This window comes from Rhinoderma darwinii, chromosome 5, assembly GCF_050947455.1.
Source record: "Rhinoderma darwinii isolate aRhiDar2 chromosome 5, aRhiDar2.hap1, whole genome shotgun sequence".
In the NCBI taxonomy this organism is placed as follows: Eukaryota; Metazoa; Chordata; class Amphibia; order Anura; family Rhinodermatidae; genus Rhinoderma; species Rhinoderma darwinii.
In genome coordinates this window covers 220202603-220214977 of record NC_134691.1, presented here as the reverse complement: position 1 = coordinate 220214977, position 12375 = coordinate 220202603, and the positions used below count along the sequence as shown (strand labels likewise).

At 40.9% G+C, this 12375-nt stretch overlaps 1 protein-coding gene across 1 annotated transcript in view; it reads left to right on the top strand.

The window, feature by feature from the left end:
• AVL9 (AVL9 cell migration associated) overlaps window positions 1–11729 on the top strand; it is a 56116-nt gene extending 44387 nt beyond the window's left edge. Inside the window, exons 13-16 of the mRNA XM_075826951.1 lie at window positions 663–780; window positions 10926–10979; window positions 11082–11170; window positions 11283–11729. Coding sequence (XP_075683066.1) covers window positions 663–780; window positions 10926–10979; window positions 11082–11170; window positions 11283–11389 — 368 coding nt within the window. The 3' untranslated portion in view covers window positions 11390–11729. The remainder of the gene's footprint in view (window positions 1–662; window positions 781–10925; window positions 10980–11081; window positions 11171–11282) is intronic.
• Window positions 11730–12375: the final 646 nt, after the last annotated feature.

Genomic DNA, 12375 nt, shown 5'->3' with positions numbered 1-12375 from the left:
CAGCGTTTTTCGCGCATCACGCACCCATTGAAGTCAATGGGTGCGTGAAAACCACGCAGGTCAAACGGAAGCACTTCCGTGCGAACTGCGTGATTCACGCAACAGCTGTCAAACTCTGAATGCAAACAGAAAAGCACCACGTGCTTTTCTGTTTACAAACATCCAAATGGAGTGTCAAAATGATGGCGGCTGCGAGAAAATCTCGCAGCCGCGCATCATACACTGATGACACACGCAGCTGTTAAGTGCCTTTTGCGCACGCAAAACGCCGCGTTTTTTGTGTGTGTGCAAAACGCACACGCTCGTGTAAATCAGGCCTTAAACTCAATGGTGACGGAAACCTAGCTAATGGTTTCCGTCTGTCTCCATTGTGACAGGGTACCGTCGTTTTGATGGAATCAATAGCGCAGTCGACTTCGCTATTGGTTCCGTCAAGAACAACCGAACCCTGTCAAAACGGTGACAGACAGAATCCATTAGCTAGGTTTCCGTCTCGTTTGATATCAATGGTGAGGGAAACGGATGCTTAGGTTTCCATTTGCTTTTCCGTTGAGGGGTCAACCCGACGGAAACCTCATACTGAAGGGCAACGGTGATGTGAACAGGCCCTTATATCTTCTATTGTATTACCCATGCTCAAGCTATTTATTTTTTCTTTGCAGAAAATGAGAAGATGTTGTCAGACTATGGATCAGCATTTATTGCCATGTGGAAAATAACACACAACTATAGAGTATGGAACAGCAATAAACACCCTGCTCTTGCAGAGGTAAATCCAAGGTAAGATTAGATCATTTAGAAAAATAAGCATCAGTCATCTTTGAAGGTAGCAAAACTATATACTACTATATCCTAATATCAGAAAATAAAGAATAAAATATTCTTTGTATAACAGTTATATTATTTTCTAATATATTTCTGAATATGTTCCTCATGGTTTTCAAGATCTCATTTGTGCAGTAGCTTTCTGTAGTGTATGAAGCATAAATAATAAATATTGGATTTCATATCTAAAGCTCTTCACGCTGATGCTTTTCTCAACATTTTTCTGTTCCTTCATTTTTACTGAAAATAGTACACAAACGGTTCCATTAACCCCTCCCCGAAATCTGTCATATATCTATGACAGAGATCAGGTGGAGGAGCATGGGAGCTCACGGGCAGAGCCTGCTCCATAAAACGAGCGTGTCGGCTGTAACTAGCGGCATCCCGCCCATTTTAACCCCTTAGATGCCACGGTCAAAAGCGACTGACATCTAAGCCATTAAAAATGGGGTTCCCCCTATGATATTGCAGCTTGGGGGCCTAATGAAGGCCCCCAGGTCTGCCATCTCTGTACTCCTATAGAAGACTGTCCGTTATAACGATATATTGCAATACATTAGTATGGTTCCAAGTCCCCTAGGAGGATTAATATTAAAAAAGTTAAACTTTTTTTTTTTTATGTGTGTGCAAAAAAAACTCAATTTTTCCCCCAAAACATTATGTTAAAAAAATATTAAAAAAAAAACATTAACAGAACTGGTATCGCTGCATCCATAAAATTCTGAACTATCACAAAATAATATTATTTAACCCGCACGGTCAACGCTATAAAGTGAAATGCCAGAATCGCTGTTTTTTGGTCACTTCATATCCCACAAAAATTAAATAAAAAGTGATCAAAAAGTCGTCATGTTTCACCCTGGAAAAAAAAAACCCCAGTCTGTTTTCCTTTAAAACTAAACTCCATAAATTTAGTAAAACATAAAAAAACTAAATAAATTTGGTATCGCCGTAATTATATTGACCCACAGAGTGAAGTAAAATGTTGTTTTTAACACACCTTGAACACTGTAAAAACAAAACCCTTCAAAAAATGAAGGAATCCCTGTTTTGGTTTTTTTCTTATCCCCAAATAAATTTTTTACAGTCCCCCAGGACATTATATAGTACGATATATGGTGCCATAAAAAATGACAACTCGTCCCGGAAAAAACATGCCCTCATTTGCCTATCTCCTATTGAATGTGATCGGCGCTGCAATGTAGATAACAGTAACGTTTTTTTTTGTTTTTTTTTGAAAAACGATCATTTTTGCCCAAGTTATGAGCAATTTTAGATTTATGCAAATGAGCTTTTCAATGGACAACTGGGCGTGTTTTATCGTTTTACCAACTGGGCGTGTATTGTGTTTTTACCAACTGGGCGTGTTTACTCATTTTACCAACTGGGCGTTGTGAGTAGAAGTGTATGACGCTGACAAATCAGCGTTATACACTTCTCATCGTTCCCACCCATCCTCTTTCACTGCAGACACACAGCGTGACGTCACCCACAGGTCCTTCAACCTTGGCGTCGGACAAGAGAAGATACATCGGCTCCAGGCGTCCGAGGGGGTAATATGCTCGTCTCTAGGGAATTTACTATGCTTACCTGCACATGGTGATGCTGCTGCAGATTCAACTGTACCCTCTCGAACGCCTGGAGCCGATGTGTCTTCTCTCGTCCGACGCCAAGGTTGAAGGACCTGTGGGCGACGTCACGCTGTGTGTCTGCAGTGAAAGAAGCTGGGTGGGAACGATGAGAAGTGTATAACGCTGATTTGTCAGCGTCCTACACTTCTATTCACAACGCCCAGTTGGTAAAACGAGTAAACACGCCCAGTTGTCCATGAAAAGCTAATTTGCATAAATCTAAAATTACTCATAACTTGGGCAAAAATTATCGTTTTTCAAAAAAAAAAAAACTTTGCTGTTATCTACATTGCAGCGCTGATCACATTCTATAGGAGATAGGGATTTTATAATCTGGAGACAGAGCCTCTTTAACCCCTTCCCGCTGCGGCCAGTTTTGACCTTCCTGACAGAGCCTTATTTTTCAAATCTGACTTGTCACTTTATGTGGTAATAACTCCGGAATGCTTTTACCTATCCAAGCGATTGAGATTGTTTTCTCGTGACACATTGGACTTTGTTATTGGTAAAATTTTGTTAATACATTCAGCATTTAATTGTGAAAAACACCAAAATGTAGCAAATTGCAAAAATGTGCATTTTTTTAAATCCATTTAAATACATCTGCTGGTAAGACAGTTATACCACACAAAATAGTGGCCAATTAACATTTCCCATATGTCTACTTTAGATTGGCATAGTTTTTTGAACATCCTTTAATTTTTCTAGGATGTTACAAGACTTATATGTTTAGCAGAAATTTCTCATATTTTCAAAAGGCTATCTTTTCAGGGACCAGTTCAGTTGTGAAGTGGCTTTGAGGGGCCCATACTTTACAAACCCCTATAAATCACCCCATTTTAAAAACTGCACCCCTCAAACTATTCAAAACAGCATTTAGAAAGTTTCTTAACCCTTTAGGTATTTCACAGGAATTAAAGCAAAATAAAGGTGAACTTTACAAATTTAATTTTATATATTTTTTTTCAGATTTTTTTTAAATAAAATAATTTTTAAGAAGTTTTAATAGAAACATTGCAGAAAAACAACGAATCTCTTCAAAATGTTTTTAGTTTTCCCCCGTTTTAGATATACAAATTTCTCCATACGTAATAGAGTATTAACCCCTGTGGAATCCGTATATTTCCAGTGTGCAGCTATCCGCTTACGGCCCTAATATAGAAGTCTTAGAACTGCCAGTTTCTGACCCTCCATCACAGGTATAGCAGAGGTATATCTGAGGATAAAGACAATTTGATCCAAATTCATATTACACTTGTATACCTGTCCAATGCATTAGATCAGCTTCACCCTCCTCACAACTGCAACAACCGTAGTCTCCCTTGTATTCCATCCTATGAAGAAACTACACCCCTAAAAGCATTTATCAAGGGGTGTGGTGCGCATTTAGACCCCATAGGTGTTTTTCCAAAATGAATACGCAATGGATGATGCAAAGTGAAAATTTTAATTTTTCCGATACGATATTTCAACGCTCAATATGTTGTGCCACTGGACAATCTTACCCCATAAATTAAGCGGATTCTCCCGGGAATGGCAATGCCTTACATGTGGACATAAACTGCTGTTTGAGCACACTGTAGGGCTTAGAAGGAAAGGACCGCCATTGGGAGCGTGGATTTTGCTTGGTAGTTTGGAGTTTTACTGGTATTTCTGTTTATAATGTGGGGGCATATGTAATCTGTGCGGAGTATATCAGGGCATAAGAAGAGGGTATAATAATGCAGCAAATAATACAATTCTCCATAGATGTGTGTTACGCTGTGAAGCAATCCGTTATGTACATGCCAGTGTTGCACTGATAAACGGAATTCTTTCTTATCCCCCTTTTGTAAGGCCAGAGTCACACGTGCGTTTTCGGTCCGTATGCCGGCCGCATTTCACGGACCGAACACACTGCAGGGAGCTGGGCTCCTAACATCATAGTTATATGTGATGCTAGGAGTCCCTGCCTCTCTGCAGGAAAACTGTCCCGTACTGTGATCATGTTTTCAGTACAAGACAGTAGTTCCGCGGAGAGGCAGGGACACCAAGCGTCATATAACTATGATACTCGGAGCCCGGCATTTTGCAGTGTGTTAGGTCCGGGAAATGCAGCCGACATACGGTCCGTATGTCACAGACAGAACACGCTCGTGTGAATCCGGCGTTACACTTCACCTTTTGGGGACTTTGTAGTTTGGAAAATTTTGCTGGGAAAGTGTTGCCCTGGCGTAATACGGATGTGCTGTGTCCCTGCTAGTTCCTAAATACTAGGGCCCTGAAACTGAAGGAATCTTCCCCTCCGGCCTGTACATTGGGATGTTTTTTCAACATTGCATTACTAGTGGCATAACTTTTTTATTTTTTTGGTCGATGGAGCTGTGTGAGGGCTTGTTTTTTGTGAAACAAGCTGTAGATTTTATTGGTATTATTATTTTGGGACACATTTTTGATCACTTGTTTTATTTCATTTTATTGGGGGGTTTCTCGGCATTCACCATGCACCGTAAATTACATGTTAACTTTATTCTGCGGGTTGATATGGTTACGGCGATACCAATTTATATAGTTTTTTTTTTTTCCCCATGTATTGCAGCTTTTTAAAAAAAAATAGTTTTCTGTGTCTACATATTTTAAGACCCATAACTTTTTTTTTTTCTCTTGCGTGGACAAAGCTGTGTCAAGGTTTATTTTATTTTTTTGCGGGACGGGCTGACTTTTTTTTCTTTGTGCTATTTTGGGGTAAATGTGACTTTTTGATCACTTTTTATTCCATTTTTTTGGGAGATGTGACCTAAAAACAGCGATTCTGGCGTTGGGTTTTATAGATAGATAGAGATATATATATATATATAATATTATTTTTTACGACATTTAATAGATGCCATGCAAGATAAATTATGTAATCGTTTTATAGTTTGGTTCGTTACGGAAGCGGCGATTTTCCAATTATGTATCATTTTTATTTTTTACGTTTTTCCAATAATGTTCACACGGGCTATTTTCAGCCGTTTTTGGGAACGTAAACATCCCGGAAAAAAGGCTGAAAAATCGGAAGCAGAACGCCCATTGACTTCATACAGAAATTCTGTTCCGACGGGGTGTTTTTTTACGCCTCATTTTCAAAAAACGGCGCGTAAAATGGCGCCCCATAAAATGAAGTGCATGTCACTTCTTGAGCCGTCTTTCATTGATTTAATAGAAAAACAGCTCCAAAAACGGCTGCAAAAAACGCTAGTTTGATTTAAAAAAACGGCTGAAAATCAGGAGCGGTTTTCCCTTGAAAACAGCTCCTGTATTTTCAGCCGTATTTTGTTAAGCGTGTGAACATGCCCTTATTATGAGAAAAAAAAGATAATTGGGGTTTTCTTAACTTGAAAGTTTTTTAAATTTTTTTTTAGATTTTTATTAACTTTTGTTTATTTATTTATTTACTTTTTGTGTCCCACTAGGGGACTTGAAGGCCTGCACCTCTGATCGCTATTCTAATACGTAGTGCAGTGTATTAGAGCTGTCAGCCATACACTGACAGCAAGCCTAGGAGGACCCGCCGGAGGCGGGTCCTCCTAGGCTTCCGTTCAAGGCAGACACGTAGGCCATTGTTAGGCATCTGGTTGCCATACCAACCATCGGCACCCCAGCGATTGGGTTGCTGGGGGCTAAAAAGTTCTCAAATGCTGCGATCTCTATTGAGTGCAGCATCTGGGGGGTTAATCGGCCGAATCGCAGATTATCTTCGGTCCTGGCCGTTATAGCAAGCTATGAGCTGTAACACACGGCTGATAACCGGCGGTGATGGTGCAAGCTCAGCTTGTGAGCCTCTACTATCACGGCGACGTAATGATACTGCACGTTGTAAGAACCCTTCCCGACAGCGCCGTGTATATATACGGCGGATGTCGGTAAGGGGTTAAAAAATGCATGCAAAATCTGCACCTGTGTAAGGCCCCATGCACACGAACGTGTTTTTGCGGCCGCAATTCCCCCGAAAATCCACGGGAGAATTGCGGCCCCATTCTTTTCTATGGGGCCATGCACACGACCGTAGTTTTTACGGTCCGTGCTTGGCCCGGGAACCCGCACCGCAGAAAGAACGGGCATGTCCTATTACGGACATCTTCTGCGGTCCGGGCTCATTGTAAACAATGACGGCGGCCATGTGCATGTCCCGTGATTTGCGGGCGGCCGACCCGAAAAACACGGCCGTGCACACGGCTACGGTCGTGTGCATGAGGCCTTAACAAGGCCTTAGGGGCAACTTATCACTATACACCCAGTGTAATGGTGTAATAAAGTCACAAAATATGGCACACGCAGTATTTGCGCAATAATTTTAAGACTTTGCAGTTTCACGTCACTACTTGCACTTTAAAAAAAACAAAAAACAATTCTATCCGAAATCTACACCAGCTCTTAGCTGGCATCAATTTTTCTTTCTGGAGCACAGAGCGCCAGAGATGCACAAGATTTATTAGGAGGCGTGCGCTCCCTAACAAATTGGGCGCATTTCACTCCAGGGCTCTTTATATTCAGACTGGCGTATGAAGCGCTAGTCTTAATAAATTCCCCCTTTAAATATTGAAAATCCACACAAATGTAACCATCTCAGCATTTCATCTATTAATATTCTCCTCTACTTTTATCTTATTCTGTCTCCTATTAACAATTTGCATTCTCAAAATTCTGAGAAATTTATAAGGAATTCTACTATATGTTTCCCAGGGGATCCACCATTTCCCCTTCCTACTTTCCACAAACCTGTGTCTGGCTTTTAAAGGGGTTGTCCCATCATTAAATATCATATTCATTGTATAGTCTAGTTCATAAAAAAAATTAAAGATGTTTTGTCTTCCCTTCCCTTGACACTTACTTAGATAGTGTGGCGCCGCCTGGTGTTCAGAATATATAGCAATGTGCACATCCACCTAATGAGCTGAGTGCTGGGGACAATGAGAGCAAAAAATTATGAAAAGAGTAATTTTTTTTTATGCTAGAAACACTGCAAATTACTCATGGTACGAAAAGGATTCATGGAATAACCCCTTTAGTACCTTTGTCTGAAGAAGAACCCCCCCCCCCCATGCTCTGTCTGCAACAGGGGACTTAGAACTCTACGCTCCACCTGCTCCACCACCTGCCAGCTGAAAATTTAAGGAATCTCGGAGGAAATCAACAAGTGTATTCTGCAAGATTTCTATCAGACTTTCTGAACAAGATTTATAGAGGACTTTTTGAACGTTCTTTCCGGAGTGTTCAAAAAATCTTGCAGACTGCAAAAACACTGTGCAGAAGGTTTTCTTCTGTCTACGCTGATCATTCATTCATTTCTTGGTTTAAGCCTCATGCACACAACCGTAATGGTTTTTACTGTCTGCAAATTTGGATGCACATCTGTAGGTGTCCGTAATTGCGGAAGCACCCATAGACTTCTATGGGTGAGTCCCTGCTACAATTGCGGACAAGAATAGGACATGTTCTATATTTTGCGGATCATTTCTACGTCCCGAACACACATCCGTAAATATACGGAAAGGTGTCTGTGGCCTGTAGAAATGAATGGGTCTGCAATTTCATCCGTAATTGCATGATCCGTAATAACTGATGAAAAATACGGTAGTGTGCATGGGGCCTGAGTGTTTCTGACAATGATTTCAAAAATTTGTTACACCATCATTTGGTTTTAGCTAGGTTCTGTTCAGTCAGGTTCCTATAAGGCTGGGTTCACACGACCTATTTTCAGACGTATTGGAATCGTTTTACGCCTCGAATTACATCTGATAAAACGCCTCCAATACGTCGGCAAACATCTGCCCATTACTTTCAATGGGCTTTACGATGTTCTGTGCCGACGACCTGTCATTTTACGCGTCGCTGTCAAAAGACGGCTCGTAAAATAACAGCCTCGTCAAAAGAGGTGCAGGACACTTCTTGGGACGTTTTTGGAGCAGTTTTCTCATAGACTCCAATGAAAACCGCTCCAAAAACGGCCATAAACGCAGCGAAAAACCTGAGTTACTCAAAAAACGTCTGAAAATCAGGGGCTGTTCTCCCTTGAAAACAGCTCCGTATTTTCAGACGTTTTTTGCTAAGCATGTGAACATACCCTAAGGCCTGATTTACACGAGCGTGTGCGTTTCGCGCATGCAAAAAGCGCGGCGTTTTGCGTGCGCAAAAGGCACTTAACAGCTGCGTGTGTCATCAGTGTATGATGCGCGGCTGCGTGATTTTCGCGCAGCCGCCAACATTATGACACTCCATTTGAATGTTTGTGAACAGAAAAGCACGTGGTGCTTTTCTGTTTACATTCAGAGTTTGACAGCTGTTGCGCGAGCCACGCAGTTCGCACGGAATTGCTTCCTTGCGACCTGCGTGGTTTTCACGCACCCATTGACTTCAATGGGTGCGTGATGCGCGAACAGCGCACAAAGAAAGGACATGTCGTGAGTTTTATGCAATGCACTCGCGCTGCGCAAAACTCACTGTCTGCACTGCCCCATAGCCTAATATAGGTGCGTACGACACGCGTGAAAAGCACGCACGTATATTACGCTCGTGTAAATGATGCCTAAGGGTATGTTCACACGCTTAACAAAAAACGTCTGAAAAATACGGAGCTAATTTCAGAGAAAACCGCCTCTGATTTTCAGGCGTTTTTGAAGCGGAGAATGAAATTTGGAGCTTCTTTTCAGACGTTTTTTGAGGCGTTTTTCATAGTGTTCAATGGAAAATAAGCTCGAAAAAATGCCTCAAGAAGTGACATGCTACTTCTTTTTACGGAGCGTCATTTTGCGCTCCGTTTTTTGACAGCGAAGCGTAAAATAAAGGCTCGTGGAACAGAACATCGTAATTCCCATTGAAAGCAATGGGCAGATGTTTGTAGGCGTGTTAGGGGCGTTTTTTCAGGCGTAATTTGAGGCGTAAAATGATAGAATTACGCCTGAAAACACTGCGTGTGAACATACCCTTATGTTGACAGTCTGCTGCGCAATTCTACCATGTAAAAAAAATACCTGATAGATCCCATTAAAGTATATAGGATCCATTCGGATTTATCAAGCTTCCATTTCAATCTATCAAAAGTCCAGATGAAAACCTTAATAAATTCCCTCCTATAGATTTCCATTGGACTTTAAAGAATGAAAACTGACCTCTAATAGGTTGTGTATGCATCATGGCCACTTTTTGTCTTTAACAAATATCTGGTTTCTTATGTATGAACACTGTTCTTCTAATGTCCTGCAGACAATTTCTCTGAGGAAAACTGATGCCACTGTGACCTTGTATTTGTATTCATTTATCATCTCTGATAAAAATGGGGGAGATTTACTAAGCAAAATGCTCCAGAATTCTGGCATAAAATTCACCATGGTATGCTCCAAATTTAATGTGTTTTCAAAACTGTCTAGAAATCTGAGAAAAGTATTTAGAAAAAGGGGTGGGGCTAAGAGAGGTAATGCGCCAATTTAATTACACCGCATGCCATTTTTTTGTGCATAATATTGATGTGTAAAGTATGCCAGCCATGAGTTGGTGTAAGGAAAAGTGTCTAACATGTCTAGCAGGATGTGCAAATTTTATCATACAGCGTGTGCCACCGTTACATAGGATGAAAAAAGACACTGGTCCATCAAGTTCAACCCTTCTCAATCAATTACACGTCCTTCATTGCTAGATTAGTTATAACCCTCAATGCCATTCTTCAGTAAATAAACATCTAGCCTTTTTTGAAATGCTGACATAGTATCTGCCATCACAACCTCTTGGGGTAAGCAATTCCATAGCTTGACCACTCTAACTGTAAAGAACCCTTTCCTATATTGATGTCTGAAACGTCTTTCTTCCGCACGCAATGAATGTCCCCTGGTCCTTTGCAGAGTCTTTGGAAAGAACAGATTATATGCTGATTCTTTGTATTGACCACACATATACTTATAAGATCACCCAGTTCATATACTTATAAAACCCAGTTCACATGGAGTTTTTGGGCGCTGGTTTTGACACGGAAACCGCTTCGGAATGAGCGCCACAAAACGGCCGAGGAGTTTTTGTATTTCCAGGGCAGCATTAAAATGCTCCCGGGAAAAAGTGGCATGTCCTTGCCGTGGTTCCGTTTTTCGCTCGCAGTCCTCCATGGCTGCGGGCAAAAAAGCACAGGCAGGTCAAAATCCGATTTATTTATTTATTTTTTTTGTTTGTTTTTTTCTGCCTGCAAAAAACTCTGTGTGAACTAGGCCTAAGGTGTCTTTTTTTTTTCCAAACTGGACAAGCCTTTGTCTAGCCTTTCATTGTAAGGGACACCTCCCATCCCAATTAATGATCTTTTTTACGCGCCTTTGAACCCTCTCCAGTTCTCCTATATCCACTGTGATACATTTGGGGCATTTTTTGTCTGTCTGGTCTAGTTTTATACTGTATCTTTTAGACTATAAAAATAAATCTCCCCAAGATTTCCAATTTGTATTTCACCTATAGCGTTTTGTCTTTCAGCCATCCATTCCAGGGCCAATATAGTGTATCAGATGTGAAGCTAAGGCTTTCACAGTAAGTATTGTTTTTCTGTATTTGATTCATTCGCACCAGAATACAACCATAACACCTATTGACTGCCGTTACAAAGACTAACATATGAGTGTTCTTTTAAAGTTCGGTGCAGACCAGTGAAAGGGGAAAGAAGATTGGCAATGCTGTTGTCACCACGAGCAGGAACATGGTGCAGACTGGTAAAGCCGTAGGTAAGCAGAAATCTTCTGATGTTCTTATCCATTTGTGCCCAGACTGAGTGCTATAAAGAAAAAACACAACTCTTGTCCTAAGCCGTGACCTAGCGTGCTTATGTTTCTGCAGGTCAGTCTGTTGGAGGAGCTCTGATCAGTGCGAAATCTGCAATGTCCTCCTGGCTTTCTACCTTCTCTCAGCCATTAACCCAGGAACAGCAGGAAGAGAAGCACTAAATAAAACATCCTTGATGTGGATTTTCGATCTGTTTCCTATATTTACAACAGATGTTTATTCATTCGTATTCTCGTATAAGGTCTCATTCACACCTCTGTAAAAGTCTTTGTGGGAAGTGTATATTTATGACTTGCCTTCCTCTGATAGGACCCACACCTTGTTTTTGGCAAAAAATATACAGTCCTTACAATTGTTAATGGTGATGTGTACACAGTCTTAGACTGGAGTAATTGTTCCAAGTATTGAAATCACAAGGAACAGTAATGGAGTTGTCTCTGAAGCGTTTACATTGCACATTGTCTGATAAGTTGACGGGTGAATCCACTATATTTATTTCCACACCTCCCTGTTGTTGTGTTTTGTTTGTGTCTTGGGCAATGTACACTGTGTCCCAGTTGGCGTCTGAGCAAAAAGCGTATGCAGCAATCCGCTATTTAATTTTTCTATCCCACATTTATTATATGTTAGTGACCACTCCCGGACTTACTGGTAGTACATAATTTCAAACCATTGCAGCTCCACCGCCAGTGGGCTTAAAGGGGGTTTCCAGTTTTATGCAAGTAAAGCTTATTTGTTGTATAAAGAAAGGTTCTGTAACTTTCTATGAATTTTTCTCAGTCAAAAGAAAAATCCTTCTTCTACCCCGATATTGAAAACCTGTTGTGAAATATGCTGTTCACACAGGTGCACATCTCGTTACAGTGTATCAGCGCTCTCAAACCAGCTGTTTGCTTGTGTCCATGTCCTCAATGTAAGCAAGAAAGATAACATTTTCACTGGCAGCAAACAAGTATGTTCTAAAGTTGGAGAACTTCTCATTATACAATCATTAAAGATGCACCCTGGGCAAAATGTATGCATTGTGTAATGCATAGTGCAAGGTTGGATGTGCATGTCACACGCATTCAAAGAACGCTAAAGAAACCATCGCAGTGTCCTCTATAGGCCCTGCACCTTGCATATTGGTACGTTTTTTTTTTTTTTT